This window comes from Ursus maritimus, unplaced genomic scaffold, assembly GCF_017311325.1.
Source record: "Ursus maritimus isolate PB19 unplaced genomic scaffold, ASM1731132v1 scaffold_24, whole genome shotgun sequence".
In the NCBI taxonomy this organism is placed as follows: Eukaryota; Metazoa; Chordata; class Mammalia; order Carnivora; family Ursidae; genus Ursus; species Ursus maritimus.
In genome coordinates this window covers 25,297,626-25,319,216 of record NW_024424897.1, presented here as the reverse complement: position 1 = coordinate 25,319,216, position 21,591 = coordinate 25,297,626, and the positions used below count along the sequence as shown (strand labels likewise).

General features: G+C 57.1%; 2 protein-coding genes across 4 annotated transcripts in view; both read right to left on the bottom strand.

Moving 5' to 3' along the window:
- Positions 1-13: 13 nt before the first annotated feature.
- Positions 14-887, bottom strand: LOC121105020 (epsin-3-like). The gene has a single exon (XM_040640832.1). The coding sequence runs from the start codon at positions 601-603 to the stop codon at positions 58-60; it is 546 nt and encodes a 181-aa protein (XP_040496766.1). The 5' UTR covers positions 604-887; the 3' UTR covers positions 14-57.
- A 4,443-nt stretch (positions 888-5,330) lies between these two features.
- The window catches only part of LOC103660912 (MYCBP associated protein), an 18,539-nt gene continuing 2,278 nt past the window's right edge, over positions 5,331-21,591 (bottom strand). For 2 of the 3 annotated variants that reach the window (XM_040640826.1, XM_040640829.1), the window contains exons 2-19: positions 17,767-17,894; positions 16,990-17,149; positions 16,747-16,850; positions 15,718-15,901; positions 15,350-15,465; positions 14,658-14,808; positions 13,630-13,745; positions 13,425-13,540; positions 12,871-12,979; positions 11,758-11,947; positions 11,112-11,299; positions 10,005-10,151; positions 9,117-9,542; positions 8,640-8,761; positions 7,862-7,977; positions 7,297-7,436; positions 6,947-7,117; positions 5,331-5,505 (exon numbers count right to left, since the gene is read on the bottom strand). In XM_040640826.1, the coding sequence (XP_040496760.1) occupies positions 5,404-5,505; positions 6,947-7,117; positions 7,297-7,436; positions 7,862-7,977; positions 8,640-8,761; positions 9,117-9,542; positions 10,005-10,151; positions 11,112-11,299; positions 11,758-11,947; positions 12,871-12,979; positions 13,425-13,540; positions 13,630-13,745; positions 14,658-14,808; positions 15,350-15,465; positions 15,718-15,901; positions 16,747-16,850; positions 16,990-17,149; positions 17,767-17,894 (2,786 nt within the window). In that variant the 3' untranslated portion in view covers positions 5,331-5,403. Of the gene's footprint in view, positions 5,506-6,946; positions 7,118-7,296; positions 7,437-7,861; positions 7,978-8,639; positions 8,762-9,116; positions 9,543-10,004; positions 10,152-11,111; positions 11,300-11,757; positions 11,948-12,870; positions 12,980-13,424; positions 13,541-13,629; positions 13,746-14,657; positions 14,809-15,349; positions 15,466-15,717; positions 15,902-16,746; positions 16,851-16,989; positions 17,150-17,766; positions 17,895-21,591 lie in introns of those variants that run through there. The other variant, XM_040640828.1, reaches the window with a different exon arrangement.

Below are 21,591 nucleotides of genomic sequence, written 5' to 3'. Positions count from 1 at the left end.
TCCCTGAGTGCTCGTGACATCCCTCGGAACTCGGGCCGCACCCCCCGCCCCCGGGGCTCACTCACAGTTGTAGGAGGACGGGGACCCGCGAGAGCGGCCGAGGCCCAGCTGCCCGCTGCCGATGCCCGCGCCCTCCAGCGCCATGCGTTCCTTGGTCTTGAGGGCGTGGGTCCGCTCCTGCCGGAGGCGCTCCTCGTCCTTGAGCAAGGCCATCACCTGCTTGACCTTCTCGCGCACGTTGACGCCCTGGTCCTTGCCGTCACGGTCGATGTACTGGAAGTCCTTGAGCGTCTGGATGGTGTAGAGGTTCTCGCGGCACTGGTGGGCCACCCGCTCGGAGCCCGTCTTGAGCAGGTAGTCCAGCAGCGTCAGCGCCTTGTACACGTGCCGCCAGTTCTTGCCGCTGTCGTTGAGCCGCCGCCACAGCATGCCCATGACCTCGGCGAAGGCCACTGTGTTGAAGGTCAGGTCGGCGATCTCCGACATGAGCGAGCTGGGCGGGCCCCACGGGTCGTTGCTGGTGGCCTCGCGCACTTTGACCTCTGCCTCCGAGTAGTTGTGCACGATGTTCTTGACCTGACGCCGCAGCGCCGACGTCGTCATGGCTGGGGACTTGGCGATGGGCGGCCCCCGCCCCAGCTGGAGGTGGAGGGCCGAGGGCCACCGTCTCGAGGTCACAGTCTCCAGAGATGGGCCGCCGTGCTCTCAGCAGGGCGGCTGCGTCCTTGGGTTCCACATGAGTCTGAGGAAGAGAGGGACGGAACTCAGGGGCGGTGGCCCGCCTCGACGGTCCCGCAGCCACGGACTGAAGGCCTGGCCAGGGGTCCCCGCGGCCAGGAGCAGCCTCTGGCAGGCACTTATTTTTATTTTTCTTATTTTACATAGAATTCGGCAGGCACTTCTAGCGTCGTGTGCTCATTGCTCATCACAGTCGCACTACAAAGACGAGATCGTTATTACCTCCGGTCACAGACGGGGAAGTGAGAGTCACAGAGCTGGCATGAGCCATGACCTACCCCAGCAGACACCCTCCCCCACCTGCCAGCTCTTGCCCTTAGCGAGACACACGAAAGTCACCCCCAGGAATGCCAGCCCGCCCTGCTCCTGCTTGGCTACGGCTCCCATTTCTGCCGGGATCTAGCTTAGGACGTGTCCTTTCCAGCTCCTCGGACCCCATTCTCTTCCTTTCTCATGGCGTTAGTTTGCGCACCTTAATTCATCCAACGCCTAGTCCCTGGGCCCTTCTCTGAGCCCGACCCCGTGCCAGGCACAGAGCACAAGTCCTGGCCCACACACATCCAGCTGCAGGGGCAAAGACGATTCAGTCGAGCATGGGCATGCCCAGGAGCACCCAAGCTAGGAAAATCGGGGGGACTTCCCAGTGGAGGTGACGGCCAGAGATCTGAAGGGAAGGTGAAGCTGCAGGGTGAGAAAGGGTAGCTCAGAGGGAATACTTGAGCTGGGCCAGAAGCCTAGAGAGGAGAATGGGGCAGGAAGGGGGGGCCTGCCTCTCAAAGAGACCTAGCCACTGTCACCCCTGTGGTACACACCAGAGCACTGAGGTCAGGGAGGGTCGTGGCCTGCCCACAGTGGCATGGTGTACAGGCAGCAGAGCTGGGACAAACACCTAGGTCTCTAGAAGACGAATCCCATACTTACTGTCAGGGTTACTGGTTTTGTAATTAATTCATCTGATTGCTTTATTCAGTCCCATCTTGGCCAGAATGTAAGCTCCCTGAAGGCAAGTCTGGCCTAAGCGCCCCAAACCTGAGGCCTTGGGTGTGGGGCAGACCCCTGATACCCCAGCTGAGGGGGAAACAGGGTCCACCCGCTGCCCTCCCCACCCAGCTTCAGGACTAGGCCATCTGGGGAAAGCAAACCCAGGTTCAAGACAGAAAAAGGTTCTCCCAGGGCCCTACCAGAAACCCAAACCAGAATCCCCCTGCCACAGCTGTTTCTCTGGTACAGGTACACGCACACACAGACACACACAGGCTCGACCCACAGAGCCTCCACAGCACCTGTGAACCCCCACCAATACCACCACGACCTCTCAGCTCTACCCTGGGTCTCAGCAGGAGTCAGAAGATGCCCATCCTGCCCTCCCCCATTTGGACTTTCCTCCACACAGCCCTGCCAGCCCTGGGCTCAGTTCAAAGCAGCCAGCAGGCCTTGGCAGGCTTCTTCAGGGCCCAGGTGCCTGGGAGAGCTTGGGCCCAGAGGAGGGGATCCCGTGGGACAGCAGGAGGATGGAATGCTGGCTGAAAGGCTGCCTACCTTCTGCCTGCTGTCTGTCCGTCCAGCCTGGCAGGCCTTCTGTGGAGATGCCACGGCCAACGCTTGTTTAACTCTTGCCCTCCCCCTCACTAGTGACTCAGACCTGTCTTTACCTCCCCAACCAGTGGGCTGGAGGGTGGCAAGAGTCAAGATGAGAAATAATTGTGCGCCACAGCCCGCCCTGAGTGCATGGCCCTCCCAGTGCTGGCCGCAGAAACCAGCAGAACCAGTCAGGCATCCTGACTCCACCAGCAGCCCTACCAGAGCCTGGCTTCCCTGGTGCTGCAGCCCAGCCTGGGGTCCTGGGAGGGGCCCCGCAGCTCGCAGCTCGGAGCCTGCAGCCCTGCCTGGACTCTCCTTCTAGAGGGGGAATCGGAGGAGCTTTCTCTGCACACCTTTGCCAGAGCTGGGGCAAGGGATGGATCAGAAGCCTCTGGGAGGTGCCTGGACTTCCCTCTCCTAAAGTTAGAAGGGACAAGGTGCGGAGGAAGAGGGGGCAGGGTGAGCCCCAGAGAGCACGGAAGGGAGGGAGGAGGAAAGGAAGGAACGAAGGAACGAAGGAACGGGAGAGACAGCTGGGAGCCCTGCCAGCGGTGTTACAAGCCCAGGGTTTTATCGAACACAATATGCCCAGAAATAAAAGGGAGTGAAACAGAAACCCAGCAGCCAGTGGCGGCAGCGGCAGGCCCGGGCGGGCGGGTATGGAATTACTGCAGTGACCTTGAGCCAGACCCTGGCAGGTGGAGGGAAGGACAGGGCAGGCCCTGGGGCACAGGTCTCAGCTCTCTCCTTTATATAGGGTGCCAAGGAACCCTTTACAGGGGTGAGGGGGGTTCTTTCCTCAGGACTGGGGAAACTGTCAGGGCTAAGGAAGTAGAGGGCAGCCCCAGAGCAGGGATTCAGGGAGAAGGAAGGAGCTTAGATATGTTGAGTCACGTGCAAGAGTTTGTCCAAAGTGTGTGTGTGCCCCACCAGCCCGGAGCGCCTCCTAGCCTCCGCTATGACAGCCCCAACCTCTGCCCCGAATCAGGTCCGCGGGAGCCACAGGGCGGGGAGCCGAGGGAGTGGGAGTGAGTAACTCCAGCCGGTGGAGGGACAGGTGTGAGCTGGAGCTCTAAGCTTAAGTCAGCCCCGGGTGGTTGCGTCCTGGGACCCTGGAAGGAGGTGGGGGCTGCCCTGAGGCTGGAGGTGCAACAGGGGCTGAGGAGCAGGGGTGGGCAGAGGAGGATGGAAGTCTGTGGAGAATGCCACCAAAGATGCTGGTCCCAGGGTGGGGAGCCAGCCTGAGTCCTGCTTCCTGGGGGCCGCAGGGAGGGAGAGGGAGGGGCAGCAGGCAGGATGCCTCCAGGATCCTCTGTGGCCCTGTCCTCCTCCTCCCTCTCCCTGGAACCGGGGAGGAAGGCAAAGCCCCAAGCCTTCCCTGAGAGGCACCCCCGCGGCCAGGGAGGGGCCAGCTTACCTCTGGTGCAGGCTCCCTTGGCCCCAGCCCCGGGACCTCAAGCGGCCTCTGCAGTGACCTTCCGACCCGCGTGGCAGGGGCACAGCACAGCCTCGAGAGCGTCCCCAGGGCCATCCACCATGGACCCTCGTCCTGGAGATGCCCACCCTCTCCCAGGAGGCTCAAACCCCTTGGAAGGGTGGCGGCAGGGTCCCCAGAGTGGGCTGCAGCTCTGCCTCTTGCCTGCCGGTCTTGCGGCCGCCCAGCCGGCAGGCAGCACTCAGCACTCGCAGGAAAGTTGCTCGTCTGGCCCGGCCGGTCTGCCTCAGCAGTAACAGGACACAGGAGGAAGCGCGGGGCTGGTTAACCCCTTCCTGCTGGCCAGGCGGGAGGCACCTTCGGAGGCGGGAGGCCTGCCTGCTGCCTGTCCCCAGGAGGTACAGATCCAGAGCCAGGGCTGGTAGCCCACTCCCACCCTGCAGCGAGTTAACCCTTCCACTGCCTCAACAGGAAAGGGGGGTGGGGGGCTTCAACACCCACCCCACTCCTGCCCATCTCCGCTGGGCCAGGAAAACCATTCCCCCCCCGGGGGGGGGCTGGCCTTTGGTGGGTTTGTTTTCTGTGGGCTCCAGCTGGCCCCCTCAGCCACCCTGAAGGGGCCATCCAGGCTCCAAGCGTAACCCCTCTCTGCCTCTCTGAGGAACAGAGAGACCTGCTCTCTCCAAAACTCCTCCCACTCTCAGCTGGAGGGTGCTGAGGCCCTTGAGGGTTTTGTCAGAAGCGCCAAATGCAAAACCAAGCAGGTGGGAGGCTGCGGCCAGGACCCCAACTCCGGCCCCCACTTCTGCTCCACCGGCACTTAAGGCAGTGAGCCCAGCGTTAGCCAAGTTGCTCTTCAAATTCTGGAAGCCTGGAGCCCACCGGGCACAGGAGGTCCGGCCCAGAATGATGATTTTGGACAGAAAGCCATTCGGGTACCGAGTCTGAGCTGACAGCTGACTTTCCTTTCCAGGAGCCCCCTCTTGTCCACTTCCCATTTCTCGGAGCAAGGGCGCGAGCATAATGTCCAGAGGATGCTTTCAAGGCAAAAAGTGGCTCAACGGGGCCAGCTGGCCTGACATGAGGAGGGGAGGAGACAGGCTGCCGAGGACACAGGGATCTGGCCTCTAGGGTCTGACCGTGTGGTGGGCATGATCCCCAGGAACTGGGACCAGGCCCTCGACCCAGCTGAAGTGGGAGGATCTCAGGGAGGTAGGCCCCAGGGGGTCCAGTTCCCCTGGTCTCACACTTGGTCATGCTGGGTGATGACACCTGGGGAAGACCTGGTTTCAGGAAGCGTGACCCCAAAAGTGTGGGTCAAGGAAGGTCAGAGGAAGGGATTTCAAGGGGTGATGCTGTCTGTCCTGTCACCTGATTCATTCCTCGTCCTGGTACCGACTTGCTCTTCTGCTCATCATCCCACACATCACCTTCCGGGTGTGTTTCTCCTTCCTCCTGTCGGATGGCTCCAGGAACTAGGAGGAGGAGAATCTAAGGGAGGTGGGACATGGGAGACCCCGGCCATGAGCTGCCCTCATCAAGATCCGACATCCAAGACATGAAGGCCTAAAGGAAGTGGTGGGAACCTAAAGGTTCTTTATTGATTTGTTTGTCAACCAGTTTCCCAGAAGGCCTCTGGGGCACATGAGTCAGGTACAAAAACGTAAAGTCTCCTCGACATCCTTTACGGGTCTGAGCTCGTCAGCCAGGACCATCAGATCAGTCACCAGGGTGTCCAGCAGCCCATAGACCTGGAAGAACGGGGTGAAACCACAGCCAGAGGTTCGCTCTGCGGACAGCGACCTCCCAGCCTGCGATGAGGCCAGACAGGTCTACACCAGGACGGAAGAGCCGCAGAAGGGGTAAAACCAAACCTGCGGCGTTTCTGTAGAACTTTTGTTTTTACAAATAGTTTTATTTTTCAAACTGCCTGGGGAAGTAATCCTGCACCAGGCCTTTGGGACATATGGGGGCACAAGAGCCTGGAGTGGTTAAAGGGGCAATTCCAGGGAACGGTACCCATGTAGCCCCGGGGGTGGGTGGTCCAGCTCCACCCTGGCCACCCAGGGGTCAGCTTTCCTTCTGGTAAGATCACAGATCCACAGACTGAAATGTCCCCAGGACCGTGCCCTCCCATGGGGCTGGACCACAGGGGCCTTGACAAGCTGATTCTTCATTGCAGAAAGCCCTTGGATTCCTTTCTAGACCCTATCAACCTTCAGAAATCGCGTGATGTCACCAGCAGCAAATGGAACTTCTGCTCAAATGCGATCCGGGACGTTACCACAATGTCCATGACGCAATCCCTACTATCTAGCCGTCCACACTGGAGGCAGACAAAGCACCGCCATTAGACATGGTGACGATCGAGTGTGGCTTTGTGGACCTCTCTTCCGAAACAATAACAAAGAACGGAACACAATACCTGGGTGAATCTCTCCGGACTTGCAGCTTAAGAACATACCAGCATGAAGTCTCGCCAGTGCGCCCCAACCCTTACACTTGCTGGAAATTCACTCTACGACAGGCTGTTCCCCCAACGGACACCTCTACCAAGTGCAACTCATGCAGAGGGGGAAGTGGGAGCAGCAGAAAGGGGAGGGGCTGCCACTCTGTGCCTCCAGTCAGTTTTCCTAACTGCAGCCAGAGTGATCTCCCAAGTCACACTGTGTCACTCCTCCATTCGAACCCCTGCGGACTTCTCATGTCACTCAGAGAAACCCTAGGTCCACACAGTGGCCTGCAGAGCCCCACCTGACTTGTGACCTGCTCCCTCTCGGTGGCCTCCCTGTCCTCCGTCCTCCCAGCCCACTCTCTCCCCTGAGTTAGCTGCCCCCTCTGCCCAGGGCACTCTTCCTCCATGGCCACAGGGCCACCCCTCATCTCCCTTCAAGCCTGTTCGATGTCCCCTTCTCAGGGAGGCTCCCTGCCGGCACCCAGGCCTTCCCCACCCCTGGCCCCCGGTTCTCTCTCTCTCTCCCAGAGTGCTTGCCACCTAACATACAGGGTGTGTCGCTTATGCACGAGGTCTGTCTTGCACACTAGGATGCCCTTCACAAGGGCGGCTCTGCTTCCGTCTTCCAGCATGGACACACTAGGCATTGATTGCTTTTGGAATCAACGGGATGGATGAGGGAGGGGAGGAAGGCCCGCAGAGCAGGCGTGAGCTGGGTGCAGGGCTCGTGCCCTCACCTCCGTCTGCAGCCTCTTGGTGTACTTCTCCATGACCAGGGGATCTATGGGTTCCTGAGAAGGGGTCGTGCTGTCAGGGGCAGGGTCTTCCAAGGAAAGCCTGTCCCGACTTGAAGACTTCATCGGTTTCTTGTCATCCTTTGCCTTGTGCTTCTTGCTGTTTGAACGGTCCTGCTTGGAGAGATGGAGACATGCATAGCCTTCAGGAGCTCCCCAGGGAGGTCCAGGGCTTTCTCAAGAGCAGCTCACTGGGAGAGCCAGGGCCTCATGCTAGAGTGAGCGCCCACCTGCCACAGCCCCTCCGACACCTCCTGAGCCCCACCTGAGGCCCACCCTATGTCCCGGCATGCCTCTTTCCCTGGCAACTTGGCTGCTTTTTTGTCCTCTTTGATTCCCAGCTGCTTCTTTTCCTGGGCTGCCCCTTTCCGGTCCTCCTTCCCAAATTTCGTAGTAGTTATTTTCACTTCCGTGCCAAGAGGAGACTTTCTATCTAAGGGAGGTAAGTGGAAGACCACGTGACCTGGCCTGTGGACCCCACAGGCAGGGTGGGAAAAGCCAAGGGCCCTGAGCCTTTCGTGCTCCCAGACAGAAGCAGAGCCCCCAGTTCAGGTGTGTGAACTGCAGGGCAGGGGTGGGACGCCTGGTTCCAGTCCCAGCTCCACCACCGCCCCACCTATGTGTGGCAAGTCACAGGACCTTTCTGGCACTCCACCTATAAAACCAGGGGACTGAACGAAGGTGGTCACACAGGGGGCTTCTAGGTCCCAAATCCTGACAGTAGACAGGAGGGTAACGGGCCCTACTCCATGGATAAACCTAACAGAGGTCACCCCAGAAGGGCGCACATGGCTGAGGTGCCACTGCCAGCTGGGGGGAGGGGTGGGGAGGCTATGCGGTGCGTGGCGGCAGTCTGACCTTGGTCTTCTGGAATGTCCAAATAGACGGTCTCCTTCTCGGGCAGGCCCAGCAGAGCCCTCAGCCATAGGGAATGGCTCACCAGGCCATCGATCACATCCCGCCACAGCTGCAAACTAGAGAGCAAGGCACACTGGAGAAAGCCATCACCCCTCATTTGCCCTTGAACGTGCGGAGGCATGGGTCCTTCCCTTCTAAGACAGGGGTGCCGGGGGCTACCATGGACGGGCCAGCAGCCTCACCAGCACCTGTGCCCGCGCTCAGATAGGGATCTGGCTTCCCTCAGGCAGCAGCCGGGAAAGAGTGGCCTAGGACGACGGTTAGGTCAGTCCAGCCTCCAGCTTGAGACCCTGGCTAGACTTGGGTCCAGCCCGAAGGGAGTGGGGGAACTTGCGTGAGATTTCCTGAGGGCCCCACCGCAGGCACCCACGCATAGCCAAGCAAGTTCCACAGGAGAGATGAGGCTTTTCATGGCCTCACTGTGCCCCTTCCTCACTGCCCTCTGGTTCCTCGTTGGCCCATTCCTCTGCTCATTGAGAAGGAACCGGGCGAGAGTGGGAGAGAGACTGGGTGCCCCCTCTGCTCTAACTGCTCCAGAGGGGGGCAGGCGGCAAGGGGGCTGCTGTGGCAGGTGCCAAAGCGGGGAGTGTCTTCAGCACCTTTCTGCCCCCCGGGCTCCAGGGGAGCCTTAGGACTCGTTCCCAGAACCACAGGCTAGACGCCACAGAGGGGAGGCGGGGCCAGCTCTGGGTGGGGGAGGGGGGAGGGGGACGCTTACCACACTTGGTGCAGGAAGTCAGACTGCAGGGGCCTCTGCTCCTGGCAGAGCTCCAGGGCTGCTTTGTTGAGCCTGACGAGGGCGTCTTCCCTCTGGCTCTCCTCGGGGAGTGCCATCACTGCCTGGTGGGGTTGTAGGTACCATGGGCAGCGGTCCCACCCAGGACACCAAAGGTCCCTGCGTCCTCTAGTGACGGGCCTGGTGCGGTGAAGAGATGGCCAGGAGCAGATGCGGCCATGGAGCGCGGACCTCCCCCAGAACTATGTACCCATGAACCGCTTCTCCAAGGTATGCCTGGGTCAGAGAGGGAACCCGCCTCCCCACTGCACTATGACGCCTAAGCACCCAAGACAAAGAGATGACCCAAGAGACTTCTTCCTCCAGGCCCTCAGAAGGGTTTCTTGGCCCATGGGGGCCAGGGGGACTGCCAGGGCCGGGACCTCCATCCTACCCACCCCTGCAGAGCCAGGGGAGCACCTTTCTGAAATCTTCCAAGCAGAGGTTCCATTCAGGTGGGGGAAGGCCATCCAGCTCCCAGGGGCTCTTGGTGTTCCGCGGGTCTGAGCTCCCCGCCACCAGGATCTCCTCCATAATGCTCTTCCGCTGGGAAACCCGGGCCCCTGCCCCAGGCTTCTGCAACCCAAAAGCATCTCGGGAGTCCCTCAGGGTTTCATTCTCCGGCTGGGACAGCTGGGATTCTGAGACGGGGCTCTTGAAGTGTGCGGAAGGCTCCCTGATCTCGGAGGGCTTCTCGGAGGAGGCTGGCGGAGTCGCGGCAGCCCGGGTCCTGGGGCTGAGGTGCTCCTCTTCGCCGGGCCTGGCCTCCTGGGCCTTGGGGGTCAGGACCAAGTACTGGCGCCACAGGCCGTGCAGGCTTTCTACCACCTGGTACTGGTAATGCAGCTGCAGCAAAGACAAGCGAAGCCACGTGATGGGGAGGTGGGGGGGGTCCCCAGAGTCCCAGCCGGCCTGCTCCGGTTTCCCCATTCCCTCGAGAGCAAGAGCACGGATGGAGGCTACAGGGAGGCAGCCAGCAGGAGCCGCTGCGGCCAGAGCAGCTCCTCACTTCCCCTTCCAGCTTGTCTCCAACTTAGAGCTTTTTCGGTATTTGCATTTCCAAGTAAGATGGGGTTTGAAGGAAGGAGCTTGTGAAGCTCTATCCTGACCAAGCATCCACTTACTGCTAAGTTATCTTGGGCTAATTACTTAACCGCCCTGGGCCTCAGTTTCCTCACTGGAAAGCGAGGAGATACATAGTACCCCCGTCCCCGGGCTGCCGTGAGGAGAAAGTGAGTTACTCATGGAAGGTGCTCAGAACGAGCCCGGGCCCACGTGAGGGCACAGGGGCCGCCGCTGGGCCTGTACCCGAGGATTCTGATGGTGGAACCAGTCCTCCTCGGTGAGATAGGCGTCCACGGGGGACTGTGCACGCTCCGGGGTCAGGATCCCGCTCAGCAGCTCCTGCAGCACGCTCTCCACGATGGTGACTGCTTCGTGGGCAGCCAGCTTGCACTGGGGAAAGGAAGGCGCGACAAGATGGCGGCTCAGGCTTTTGAAACCATGTTGCATCCTCAAGGGGAGCCAGAGCCCTCAGGACTTTGTGCCTTCCTAGGGGTTGAGCTCCTGCCACTGTCTCTCTGTCTCTCTCTCATACACACAGACACACACACACAAATGCTCACACACTCCTGTTCCCAGACTCAAAACCCCTGGGTATCGCCAAATATTGCTGTTCCCTAAAAGAGGCTGACAGGCTATGGGGGGGAAGCCAGGCCCAGAGGTGTTGCTCCCTCATGGGGCCAGAAGGTCACACAGTCAGCATTTCCCCCAGGTTAGGAAGAAGGGAAGGAGCAGGGGCCACACGGTTTGGGCCCTGGTGCGAATGTGGCTTGGTCACACGGTTGGTGTCACAGGAAGAGTGGGAGGGGGCGTCTCGTGTGAGAGGGAGGTCCTACAGTCAGCAAGTAAAGCAGACGTGGCACTTGTCCACGTTACCTGTGCTCACGGCGGGCCAAGCCCCAGCTAAAGTAGTTGGCTCCTATCTGGGGGCCACAGTAGAAACAGGGCAGCTTTCTGCCCCAGCTGGCCAGCTCTGGAACCAACTTGGGGTCCAGGGCCCACCTCACTCTCTCCAGGTGTCAGCCCAGCTAGTTAGGTTGTTCTCTCTGGTTTTGAAGGGTTGTCAGTTAAATCCCACCCACCAGATAGCGTCAGACAACAGTGAACAAATGGCCCTTCCAGCAGTTCTGTGGGCCTCCAGGCTGAGTGGGGCAGAAAGCTGTTCCTCCTCCCCCCACCGCCCACCTTCTACATCACAAAGCCCTGGGGAGTGTGTGTGGAGCAAAGCAGCTGCCCCTTTGTGAAAATTTCACCTCTGGGGCTGGGGGAAGCAGGATCCCCGCAGGCAGCACCAGGAAGAAGTCCAGGAGAACCTATCTGGTGTCCACGGGCCCCAGGTCTTGCGTCTCTTACCTTCAGTAACTTCCTTTCTTCCCTAAAAATGTCCTGGGTGAGGGAGACAGCGTAGAGATTGACCTGCAGGGGGGCCCCTCCTAATAGGGTGGGGTGGGTCCCAAACTCCCAATATTCCCTGAAGATCCCAGCTTGCAAAGACTTGAAGAAGAAGGTAAAGGTTTTCGTTTCTCCAGGCAGAATCACACCTGAGAGGGACCAAGACAGAGGTGTTCACCACACAGGAGCTCGCTAGGCCCCAAGCCTGCATGTATACGGTTAACTGAGCCCTAAGCCTAGGCATATACAGTTAACTGAGCCCCAGGCAGAATGACCGACCATCCCGGTTTGCCCAGAACTGAGGGGTCTCCTGGGATGTGGGACAAAAACTGGGAAGTTCCAGGCAAACAGGGATGGGGGGGCATCCTAGCCTCAGGCCTGAGCATATAGGTAACTGAATCCCAGGAAGCTTCTGCTCCCTGGTGACTCGCCTCCCTGTGTTCTCAAAAGTTTGACCGTCCCCCCAACAGACATGAACAGTTAGGAGCAGACACAGAAATGGGAGGGATGAGGCAGGGGACAGCGGCTCAACCTTGCAGGAGCATTGGCCAAACTTCGGCTCCTCACAGAGCGAGGACAGGAGGCAGGGAGCAGGGCAGCCAGGTACCTTCCCGGTTGTTGAAATAAAACCGCGGCATCCTGTTTCTCTTCAGGCCTTGGAAAGAGTCCAGCTGGGACCACCGCCGCCAGTCGTACCAGATGGCCACTGTGCCGTTATTGACCACGGTCAGTTCCGAAGATGTCTTCTCCCCTTCTAGAGTTTCGAAGGTCAAGCGGACGGCAATTCCAACATGCTTCTAGGGAAGGAGGAGGTGTGAGAAATGTCTTTGAGGGAGGCTCTGGTCGACGGTGACCAATTCATCCTGGTTTGCCGGGGACTTTTCTGAGTTTGGCACTGAAAGGCCCGTGTCCCAGTCCTCCAGGGCCTGGGTGCTCCGAGTGCTGTCATTGTGCCCCAATAGTGGCTATCTCTGAGGCTGCCATCCCCAGCAAGAAGGGGAGAGAAAACAGATTTTGTATCTGATGAAGAGTCCTCCTCCTAGGGGGTGGGGGAGGGGCAGAGGAAGGAGAGAGAGAGCATCTTTTTTCAGTTTTTTTTTTTTTTTGAAGACTTTATTTATTTGAGACAGAGGGAGATAGAGAGCATGAGCAGGGGGGAGGAGCAGAGGGAGAGGGAGAAGCAGACTCCCCGCTGAGCAGGGAGCCAGACGTGGCACTGGATCCCAGGACCCTGAGATCACGACCTGAGCCAAAGGCTGGCGCTAAACCCACTGGGCCACCCAGGCGCCCAGGAGAGAGAGACTCTTAAGCAGGTTTAACACCTGGCATGGAGGGTGACATGGGGCTCAATCTCATGACCCTGAGATCATAACCTGAGCCGAAATCAAGAGTTGGACGCTTAACCGAATGAGCCACCCAGGCGCCCCTGAAGACTACTTTAGAACCTTCTTAAAGCCATACCTGTTTGAGAAGGTTTGCTTATTTACATGCTTGGGGCTAGGTACAAACTGGGTGGCTTGTGACAGTCTCTTTTCAGCCTTGTGATTTTATTCCGGCACAAGTTAGCACTGCTGTTACCATTTTCAGACATGCTGAATGCATGACCAGATAAAAATGCAAATAGGTGACCGTCCAGGCTCCTTGTGACAGCCACAGCCACCTTGGGACTGCACCTCTGGAGGCCCTGCCAGCAGGGGGGTGAGGGTGGAAGCGGTTTTACCTTGTCCTGTGGGTTACTGCCTCTGATCCAGCAAGCTGGCTTCCCACAGAACAGCAGAGAAGGGCCAAGAATAGGCACGGGGACCACATCAGGGTAACTGGCGAAGTCTCTGCAGGAAAAACCAATGACTTTTTCCCGGAGGCTACCCCAGTCTTGCCCTGTGGAGCCCAGGGAAACGGCTGCCAGGAGGTCTGGAGAGGTGCCTGGCTCTGCCCTCTGACGGAGTACCCTCAGCTCCACTCGGGCTTCGCTTCGTCCTGCTCTATTCCTACAGGTGGGCACTTCCTGGATACACAGAAACTCTTCACTCACGGCCACTTGGCACGCACGGCATTTACCAGCAAAGGAATGGCTGGGAAATCCCCATTAGGGGCTGGTTCCTGGAAGGGAGCAGAAGGTCCCAGAAAAGCTGGCGTAGGTGTTGGAAGGGGCCCAGAGAGAGGCTGGGACAGAGGCACCTGGATTTCAGAGTGGGGGAGTCTGCCCTTTACACTGTGGGTGCCGAGGGAAGCCACGCTTTCCAACCTCTCCCCCCAGAGCCCAGGCCAACTCACAAGGACACCGTGTCTTCAGAGGAACTTTCCTGGCTCCTGTCAAATACTGAGTCGTCTTCCACCTTAACAGACGTGAAAGGCTGCCCTCTGCCCACCACCTCTAGGCCATCGATATCCTCAGAGAGACCAAGAAAGGGAAGATTAGCTGACTGAAAAATGGGCGCGTGGCGAAGGGGCTTCGGAGCCGGCCCAGAGGCGTACTGACCTGCTGGCTGAAATCGAGCTCCGCCAGGAGCCTCTGCAGCTCCGTGCGCCGGTAGATCAGAAACAGACTCCGATCCCAGGTGTAGCGGTATCGAGCCTCCTCCTGAGCCGGCAGCCCTAAAGCAGCGGGGTCCAGGGGCCCTCAGCACAGTCGGCTGCGGTGGCCACTTCCCCACCCACTCTCAAGGGCTCTGCGAGCACCTTGGGAAAGGGGAAAACACAGCTTCCCTGTGCGGCTGGACTCCGCTCCTCCCGCCCCATACCTACGGCCTCAGCTGCCCTATGCGGGAGTCCTCCAAGATCAGCTTGCCACCCTGCAAACCTTCGGGTCATAATCATAAGAGCAGCTACATTGGACCGAGTGCTTACCAACCAGCCCAGACCTCTTCCTACACACCCTGTCTCCTTTAACACTCCCACATCCCACCGTACTTTACAGATGGGGAAACTGAGGACCAGAGAGCTTAAGTAACTCGCTGGACTTGGCAAACCCAACACAGCTGGGGGCTGACCCCAGGCGGCCCGGCAGCCTTCAGAGCAGGGCTGCCGCATAGAAACAGCACGCAAACCACAAATGCAAGCCACCGACGTCATTTAAAATTCCCCAGATGCCACATTGGAAAAGGTGAAAAGAGACAGGTTTGAGATTCACTTTAGTAACATCGCTTAACCCAAGAGATCAGAAATAGTAGCATTTCAACATGTAATCAATATAAAAATGATTAATACAGTATAGCTTTCAGTACTAATCTTCGAAACTCAGTGTGTAGTTCACACAGCACGCCTGCGTCCACACTGGCCACATTCCAGGTACTCGATGACCATGAGCCACGGCGGCCGCGTGGACAGAGCAGCCCCAACGGCCCCTGCTCCCACTGGCCTCCCCCTCCCCCTTCCATCGCCGGCTTGCCGCAGGGGCTGCACCGCCGAAGGTCATGGGCCTCCATCGCAGGCCGTTCTCACTCCAGAGAGAGTCCCCCCTCCGAGGCCAGGCGCAAGCTCTCGGTGCGTCTCCAGCCTGCTGCTTACCCATCTCCGCCTGGATGCACTGGGGCTTCCTGACGTGAGTGATGGGTTCCAGGAGGCCACGCTGAGCTTTCGTCTTTGTCATTACCAGACCCGTCAATTCATCTCCCAAGTATTCCAGGCGACTCCAGAACCCACTGGTCTCCTCACAGCACTGGCCAGGAAGGACATGGGAGTCAGATCACCTGGGCACTTGGGAGAGAGGCTGGTGGAGGCGGGGGGCCCCGGGGGAGAAGAGCACCACAGACTTCAGATGCCCTCCGTCGGGGGATTCACTGCTGCCCTGAGAGCAGGACAGAAGCACCCACTTTGTCAGATGGCCAGACCGGCCAGACGGATGGCGTGGGCCCACAGATGCACCGCGCTGACAGACCACAACACAGGATGGTGCCCGGGGTCACCTGCAAGCTGGAGCCTCAGCTTTCAGGAGAACACTGAGACTATTCTAATAACCCAGTACCCGTGATATCTTTCCCCTCACATTGCCTACCACTGACCACCACAGGCTGAGTAACCTAGCTAGCCAGGCGGCCGAACGCCTGATAAATGGACCAATAACAGGATTTAGTGAAGGCCTCGAGGGCTTAACAATGCCTTGCAACGAGCACACTTTTTTGTTCCTAACTCTGCAACCTGAGGCAGCCATCCCTGGGCCCAGACCCCTCCTCACAGCGCACTTGGAACTCTGTCCTTACCTTCCCATCATGCTGTGTTGGGAGTAGGCGGTCAATGAGCTCCCGTTCCTCCTGGATCTGTCGGTAGGTCTCCCCAGTGTGCATCAGCAGCTCGCTCACTGGCTTCTTCAGGTGTTCTAGAGAGCGCAGGAGCCAAGAATGCAGCCCAGCCCCTCCCTCAGGTCAGAACAGGGGCCCTAACATGAGCCTGGTCAGCCCCATGGCTGGGCCGATTTCAGGACCCACTAAGACCAAGACGCACTTGGAGTGGTTGGCACAGTGTGACCAGCCTGAATCCAGGCTTGGGCCAGGGGGAGGGACAGAAAAACACGGCAGCGGAGCCTCAGTGGTGGCCGAGGCCCGGCGGGAACCCTGTCCACTTGGCTCACCACTGAGGGCTTCCTGCTGCTTCTTCCGCAGGGCGATGTGGCGCTGCCAGTTTTTGAGAAAGTTGTGCTGAGGAGGTGGGGCCCAGGGATGGGGCTTCTTTTCTTTGGGGGCTTTCTGCTTTGGCTCTTCTTTAGCCGAGATTAGGGTCACCAGACCCGGCGGGCTGCGTATCAGCTCGGCCAGCTGCAAAGTACAGGGAGAGTGCGCGGAGGGTAGCGAGCAGGTGTGGGGCCGGCGCCGAGCGGAGACGTCTCCAGGCCTCACCCCTTGCTGTCCTCCCCCTCTGCTCAGAGTCCCTCCTCTTCTGGACCCTAATGTAGCAAGGGACGGAACCAGGGAGCCTTGGAAGCTGCCGTCAGAGCCCTCTCCTTCAGATGGGAACCTTTGTTCTGAGACAGTGGTTGGCCACTCGCGGTCCCTCTGTCCCCCTCACAACTGACGCTAATTGACACCTCCACCTGCAGGGCGACAGAGCCATTTTTATAAGACCCCAGGCCTCTTAGCAGCAGACCCGTCAGAGATGTTTAGCCTGGAGCCAGGGAAGCAAAGGAGCTGAGAGCGAGCAGAGCACTGCATGCCGGGGAAAGTCAGACAGACAGACAGACAGATGGACACACGGCCCCAGGAGCTGTGGGAAGCCAACCCCTTCACCGTGTGTCCCCAAGAGGAGAGCAGGCCAGGCTTTGGAGAAGGGATAATGAAGCTGGTGCACAGAGAAGCGGAGGGCAACGGGGGAGCGGGAGCCCCGAGCCCTGATGCCTCTCTGGGTCCAGTCTAACTGAAGCCAACACACTCTGGCTTTGGGGTTCCTTGAGGCACCTCTGTATTCTTATAGTGAACCGCTGACTTCAGCTGAAGCTAGTTTAAAGGGGCTTCACTCTTGGTGGGGGGGCACGAGCACTTCAGATTGCAGGGCTGAGACAGAACTGTCTCTGTAACCCCAGTGCCCCAGTCCTGCTTGACTCCGGTGGTTAACGCCGGCATGACTTCAGGGACTTCTCCCCTCCCAGCAGCTCTTACAAACCAACCTGGGTGTTCCCTTGAGCAACTGCAATTCTCTTAAAGTCCTGGAGACTCCCCAAGATGTGATGGGGCAGGATCTGGTCACAGCCATGGAAGCTGTCACCTGGGCCTGGGGGAAAGAGGAGGGGAAGGGCTAGCTCATGTCAGCGTTTCGAGGGGGTTACTTTCCGACGGTGACCCAGCTTCCTCTCAAGGCCGGCCCATGAACTCAGGAGGCCAGGGCCGCCAGGGCCAAGGCTGGGCCCTACCGGAGTAGTCCAGGGGCTTCGTGGCTGCATCTGGGGTGGCAGGACGTGCTACTAGGTGGCAGACCTTCCTCTTCAGATCCTTGGGTTTGAGTTTACGGACGATAAATTTCTGCGTAATGGCAGGTCTAGCTTGTGTCTCAATAAAGCGAGGAATGTGTTGCTAAAAAAAACAAAACAAAACAAAGCAAGAGGAGAATTCCACTTGAGATCAGGAGGAGGAAAAAAACACCACCCATCTCCTCTGTCCTAATTCTTGGTGGAATTCCTGAGGGCTGACAAATCTGTCGCTACAGCTCTGTCCATATGGTCTGTCGAGGAAATGCCGAGGCAACAGACGTAAGGCTCAGTAGTGTCCGGGAGGAAAAAAGGAACATTTAAATCCTCCAGACAGTGCAGGTGAGAAGTGGCTGACTCTTCCAGGTAAAGCAGGGAGTTAGGGTTTAGCAGCTGTACCCACGTCTGTAACGTGCTTCTCAGACTCATTTTCCCTTCTGTAAAATGGCGGCGACAGGCACTTGCCTCCATGGGAAGCAAGACACCTCAACACCTCATTTCCCTAGGGTTCTATAGGACTCTTTGCAATGTTAAAACAAACAACATAGTAAATTCCTTTAGATGCAAAAGTGCAAAGAATCCGTGTTCAATTTTTCCATGGAATTAGATACTCCCTCTGAGTTGGGAGATGGTGGAGAGACAGTGGATATGGTTGATGTTCTAGACTACACGACCGACCCGGAAATGCTCCTGCAGGAAGGGCCCCCTGGACTTTATCCTTACCTTCTTCAGGTCTTCCTTCTTAATGGCTAAGGCAAGAATGTCATCCCCTTGTAGGACATTGCTAACGGGCTCAGGTTCCTCCTGAATGGGGGGTGTGAGCTGTTCAGCTACCTTTGCCCGCTTCTTTTCTAAAGAAAAGCAGAAAGGTACAAGTGCTGAAATATATGTATATATTTCTAATATACAGTACATATTCTAATATAGATATACAATACATTCAAATATATAATAGCTACTATCTATCTACATTAGATTTCATGGTAGAAGGCAGAGCTCAACACCCAGAGAGATAGCAGAGGCTGCCAAGATGGCCTGGAGCTCTCTCTTGAAGGTCCCCCTTGGCCTGCTACAGTTACTGGAACTTTTGGAGCTGGAGTTGCGATCAGAAGATAGTCCATTCCGGGCTGTGCTACTTATAAGCTATACAACCTTGGGTATATCACCTAGCCCTCCTGGTCTCCGTCTTCCTTTTGGTAAAAAGAGAAAGCTGGACTAAATCAATGGTTCCCAAATATTAGTCAAACTCTTCAGAAGAGTTTGACTGATACAGCTTCCTGGCTCCTTCACGGGTCCAGGGCCAGGGGAACTGTAATTTTTAACAACTCCCTAGGTGGCTCTGATGCATAGGAGTTTGGGACAACTGGACTAGATGCTTTCTCAGCCTTCCCCACTGCTGGCATGGATTCACTGTGCTAGGTGAAGGCGTCAGGTTTCTTAGAACACTGGCTAAAATGCAGATTTCCTGGCAGAAGCAGAACTTTCAGCCCTGAGCATTTCTTTCACATTCTTTCATTTAATAAATACTGTTTAAGCATCTAGCCAGGCACTGTGCTAGGCTCTGAGACACAAGGCCGAGTCTCAGGCCTCCAAGAGCACAAGCCCATGGGAGACAAGACTGCCAAACAGGGTCACTATAGGGGTGTCCAGGGGGACCCCAGCCCCATGTGTGGGGTGGTCAGGGAGGGCTTCCTGAGGAGGTGATGTTTAAACTGTGAGCTGAAGATGACAGAACTTAGACACAGGAAAGGCACTGGGGAATAGGCATTCCAAAGGACGAGCACGGAGGGGCCTAGAGGCAACAGAACAGAGTGGGCACCTGGAACTCCAAGCATGGTTTTTAAACAGCTGGAGTGCAGCACGGTGGGGGGTAGGATGCGGTGCCTGGGGAGGGAAGTAGGCGCCACACGGCCAAGAGCTTAGTGAGTTGTGTGAAGGACTTCGGTCTTTACCCCGAGGGTCACAACACAGCAAGGAATGCAGCAGGGGTACAGGATGGAGGTGCGGGGACTATCTAGGAGTCTACCGGGGGAATGAAGGGCTTGACAAAAGCAGCTCATGGGACTGGAGGAAACTGGAGAGATCCGAGCCTCTTTCTCGCACGTGCAGCCAGAGCGCAGCACTGAGAACTCGGGGACAGAGCGAGCCACTCCCCAGCGAGGACACCCTCCCTGCCTTCCGGCCACAGACGTGGGTTTACAGTTTCAAATGCATCTTGTTTCTCTGGCTGGGGTCCTCCTGTCTGCTGCCCCCTGGTTTAGAATGATTGGGATGCAAGGCCTGACACTGAATAATCAAAAGGAAGCCCAAGTCCTGCCTGCAGGGACTTTAAAACAAATTTGGGTTTTGTCCACTGCTACTCAGAGTGCTCTAATTTTTAAGGGGCCATATTACTAAAAAAAATCAAAGCAGGGGTTTTGATGACCCAAATCAAATGTTTTTAGGAAATGCCCACATGGTGGCCAAAAAACCCAGGCCAGAATCATCCCAACGTCACTCTCAATACGGCTTATCCGTCAGAGTCCTCTCCTCAGCAACAGGGTCAGCAGACACCCGGGAGTATCCGTCAGTTAAACCGCATGGCTCTGTGTGCGGACACACACACACACACACACACACACACACACGCAAACAGGGCTGACCGGCTTGACCCCGAGTTCTGGCCCCACCCGCTGCCATCCGTGGAGGCGCAGCCTTAGGTTTTCATTCCCACTTCCTCTCTCCCTTCTACACAGAGTCGCCAACGTTGGTGGTAGTCCAAGAGAGAGCTGGTAGCAGTTGAAGGCCTGCTTTCATACATATTTTGGGATTTGGGGCGCCTGGCTGGCTCAGTTGGAGGAGCATGTGACTCTTGATCTCGGGGGTCGTGAGTTCAAGCCCCACATTGGGGGCAGGGATTAAACAAAAAAATAAATAGACTTCACATAAATAAATATTTTGGAATTATTTATATTTTCCAGGACATCTGTTTCCTCCGTCTGTCACCTCGGCTGGGTCTACAGCTTCCCAAGGGATTACACATCTCCAGATGTGTGCTTTTTACTGGTGGGTGTATAATTACCATGTGTAAATTTATAAACCTTCAACATGGCTAAAGGTTTCCAAAATCGTGAAACTCGGCTCTGAGGTTTTTCTGAGGTTATCCTGAATGCAGTTCAAAGCTCTGTTAGAGCATACAGTCGGGGGCAGTGTGTTCCAGTTAGCAAAGTCTTTAGAAAAATGATATATACATTTTAAACTTCAACTCACCCTAGAGAATATTTACCAAGCAACTTCTTTGTGCTATAAACTGCAAAGAAGATGGTATAAGCGGCGAAGAGATGGCTCCTTCTCTTGAGGAGCTGAAAATGGCCGCAGACACTCACACACACCAGTGTCACGTAAGGGCCTGAGTTAGTGGCACAGACAAGGTGTTCGGCTACGCAGCAAAGAAGGAACAACCGATGTGGCTCATACAGGTTAGGGCTGTAAAGAAAGGTTCAGAAGAGCAGGTGCAGGGGTCAGAGGCTGAGTTAGGCCCTGAAGGACAGGAAGCCTTCGGATAGGCAGGGGAGCAAACAGAGGTGTTCCATGTGAGGTCACGGAGCAAAGGTGGAGGCAGGGCAGAGCATGGGGACACAGAAGGCTTGTTGGGGAGGTGGGGGTGCTGGTGGGGATGACAGAAAAATCAGGGCACGACAGCTTGGTAAAGTAAGGCTGAAGCATCTGTCTTCTTGCTGGCAGGAAGGAGGTTCGGTCCAGGAGAGTGCGTTGGTAAAAGCAGCATTTCAGAGTGATTCATCCAAGGAGGGTAAGCCAGGTGGACTGGGGGCCGGGCGGGGGAGGGTGGTGGTTTGGAGAGGCATGTTAGGGAGAGCAGGGAGGAAGGACTAGTGTGTGCGGGGTCATTTCAGGACCTGTGGGAGGACTCGGCAGGGTCAAGCTATGTCTCACTACTCTCAACTTATGGAGGCTCGGCTATTTCCTGTTCTTTGGTCTGGAAACCCAAGCTGAGTGGGACTTCTGGTGAGCCCCATAGCTGGCATTTCTCCCTTGAGCCTGGCAGCTGCGACGGGGTCAGAGACCAGCCCCCTTGCACAGGGCAGTCGGGTGACATTTCGTCTGGAGCTAGGCCAGGCGGCTGGAAGCAAGGTGCTCAGGTAGGGCAGGGGTGGGGGGAGAAGGGGGAGAAGCCTTGGAGGGAGAAATAACCTGGCCTCGAGTTTTCTGTTTCTTGGGTTATCTAAACGTTATCCTTTTTCAGTGTTGATCAAGGTCTTTGGGAAATTCTGACTTCAGGATTGCACTGGGGAAACCAAGGGAGAGGCTGTCCCTACCAGGGCTGAGCTTTACTTGATCGGGGAGGGGCATCTGGGACTGCTGGGAGTCTTCCTGGACTCGTACAAAAGCAGGGAGAAACCTGAAAGTCAAAAGGGCTCAGGTCCCTAAACAGAGTTATAGTCACAATATTTGCTTGCCTTTTTGCTTATAATTCAGAGACCCTGAAGAAACACAGCACAAGATTATATTTGTGGATTAGTTGTATTATATTGGGGGGGGGGTAAAAGT

What these genes read in the sequence shown, in the direction of transcription:
- LOC121105020 (XM_040640832.1), bottom strand. Translation starts at nt 603, where the DNA reads ATGACGACGTCGGCGCTGCGGCGTCAGGTCAAGAACATCGTGCACAAC.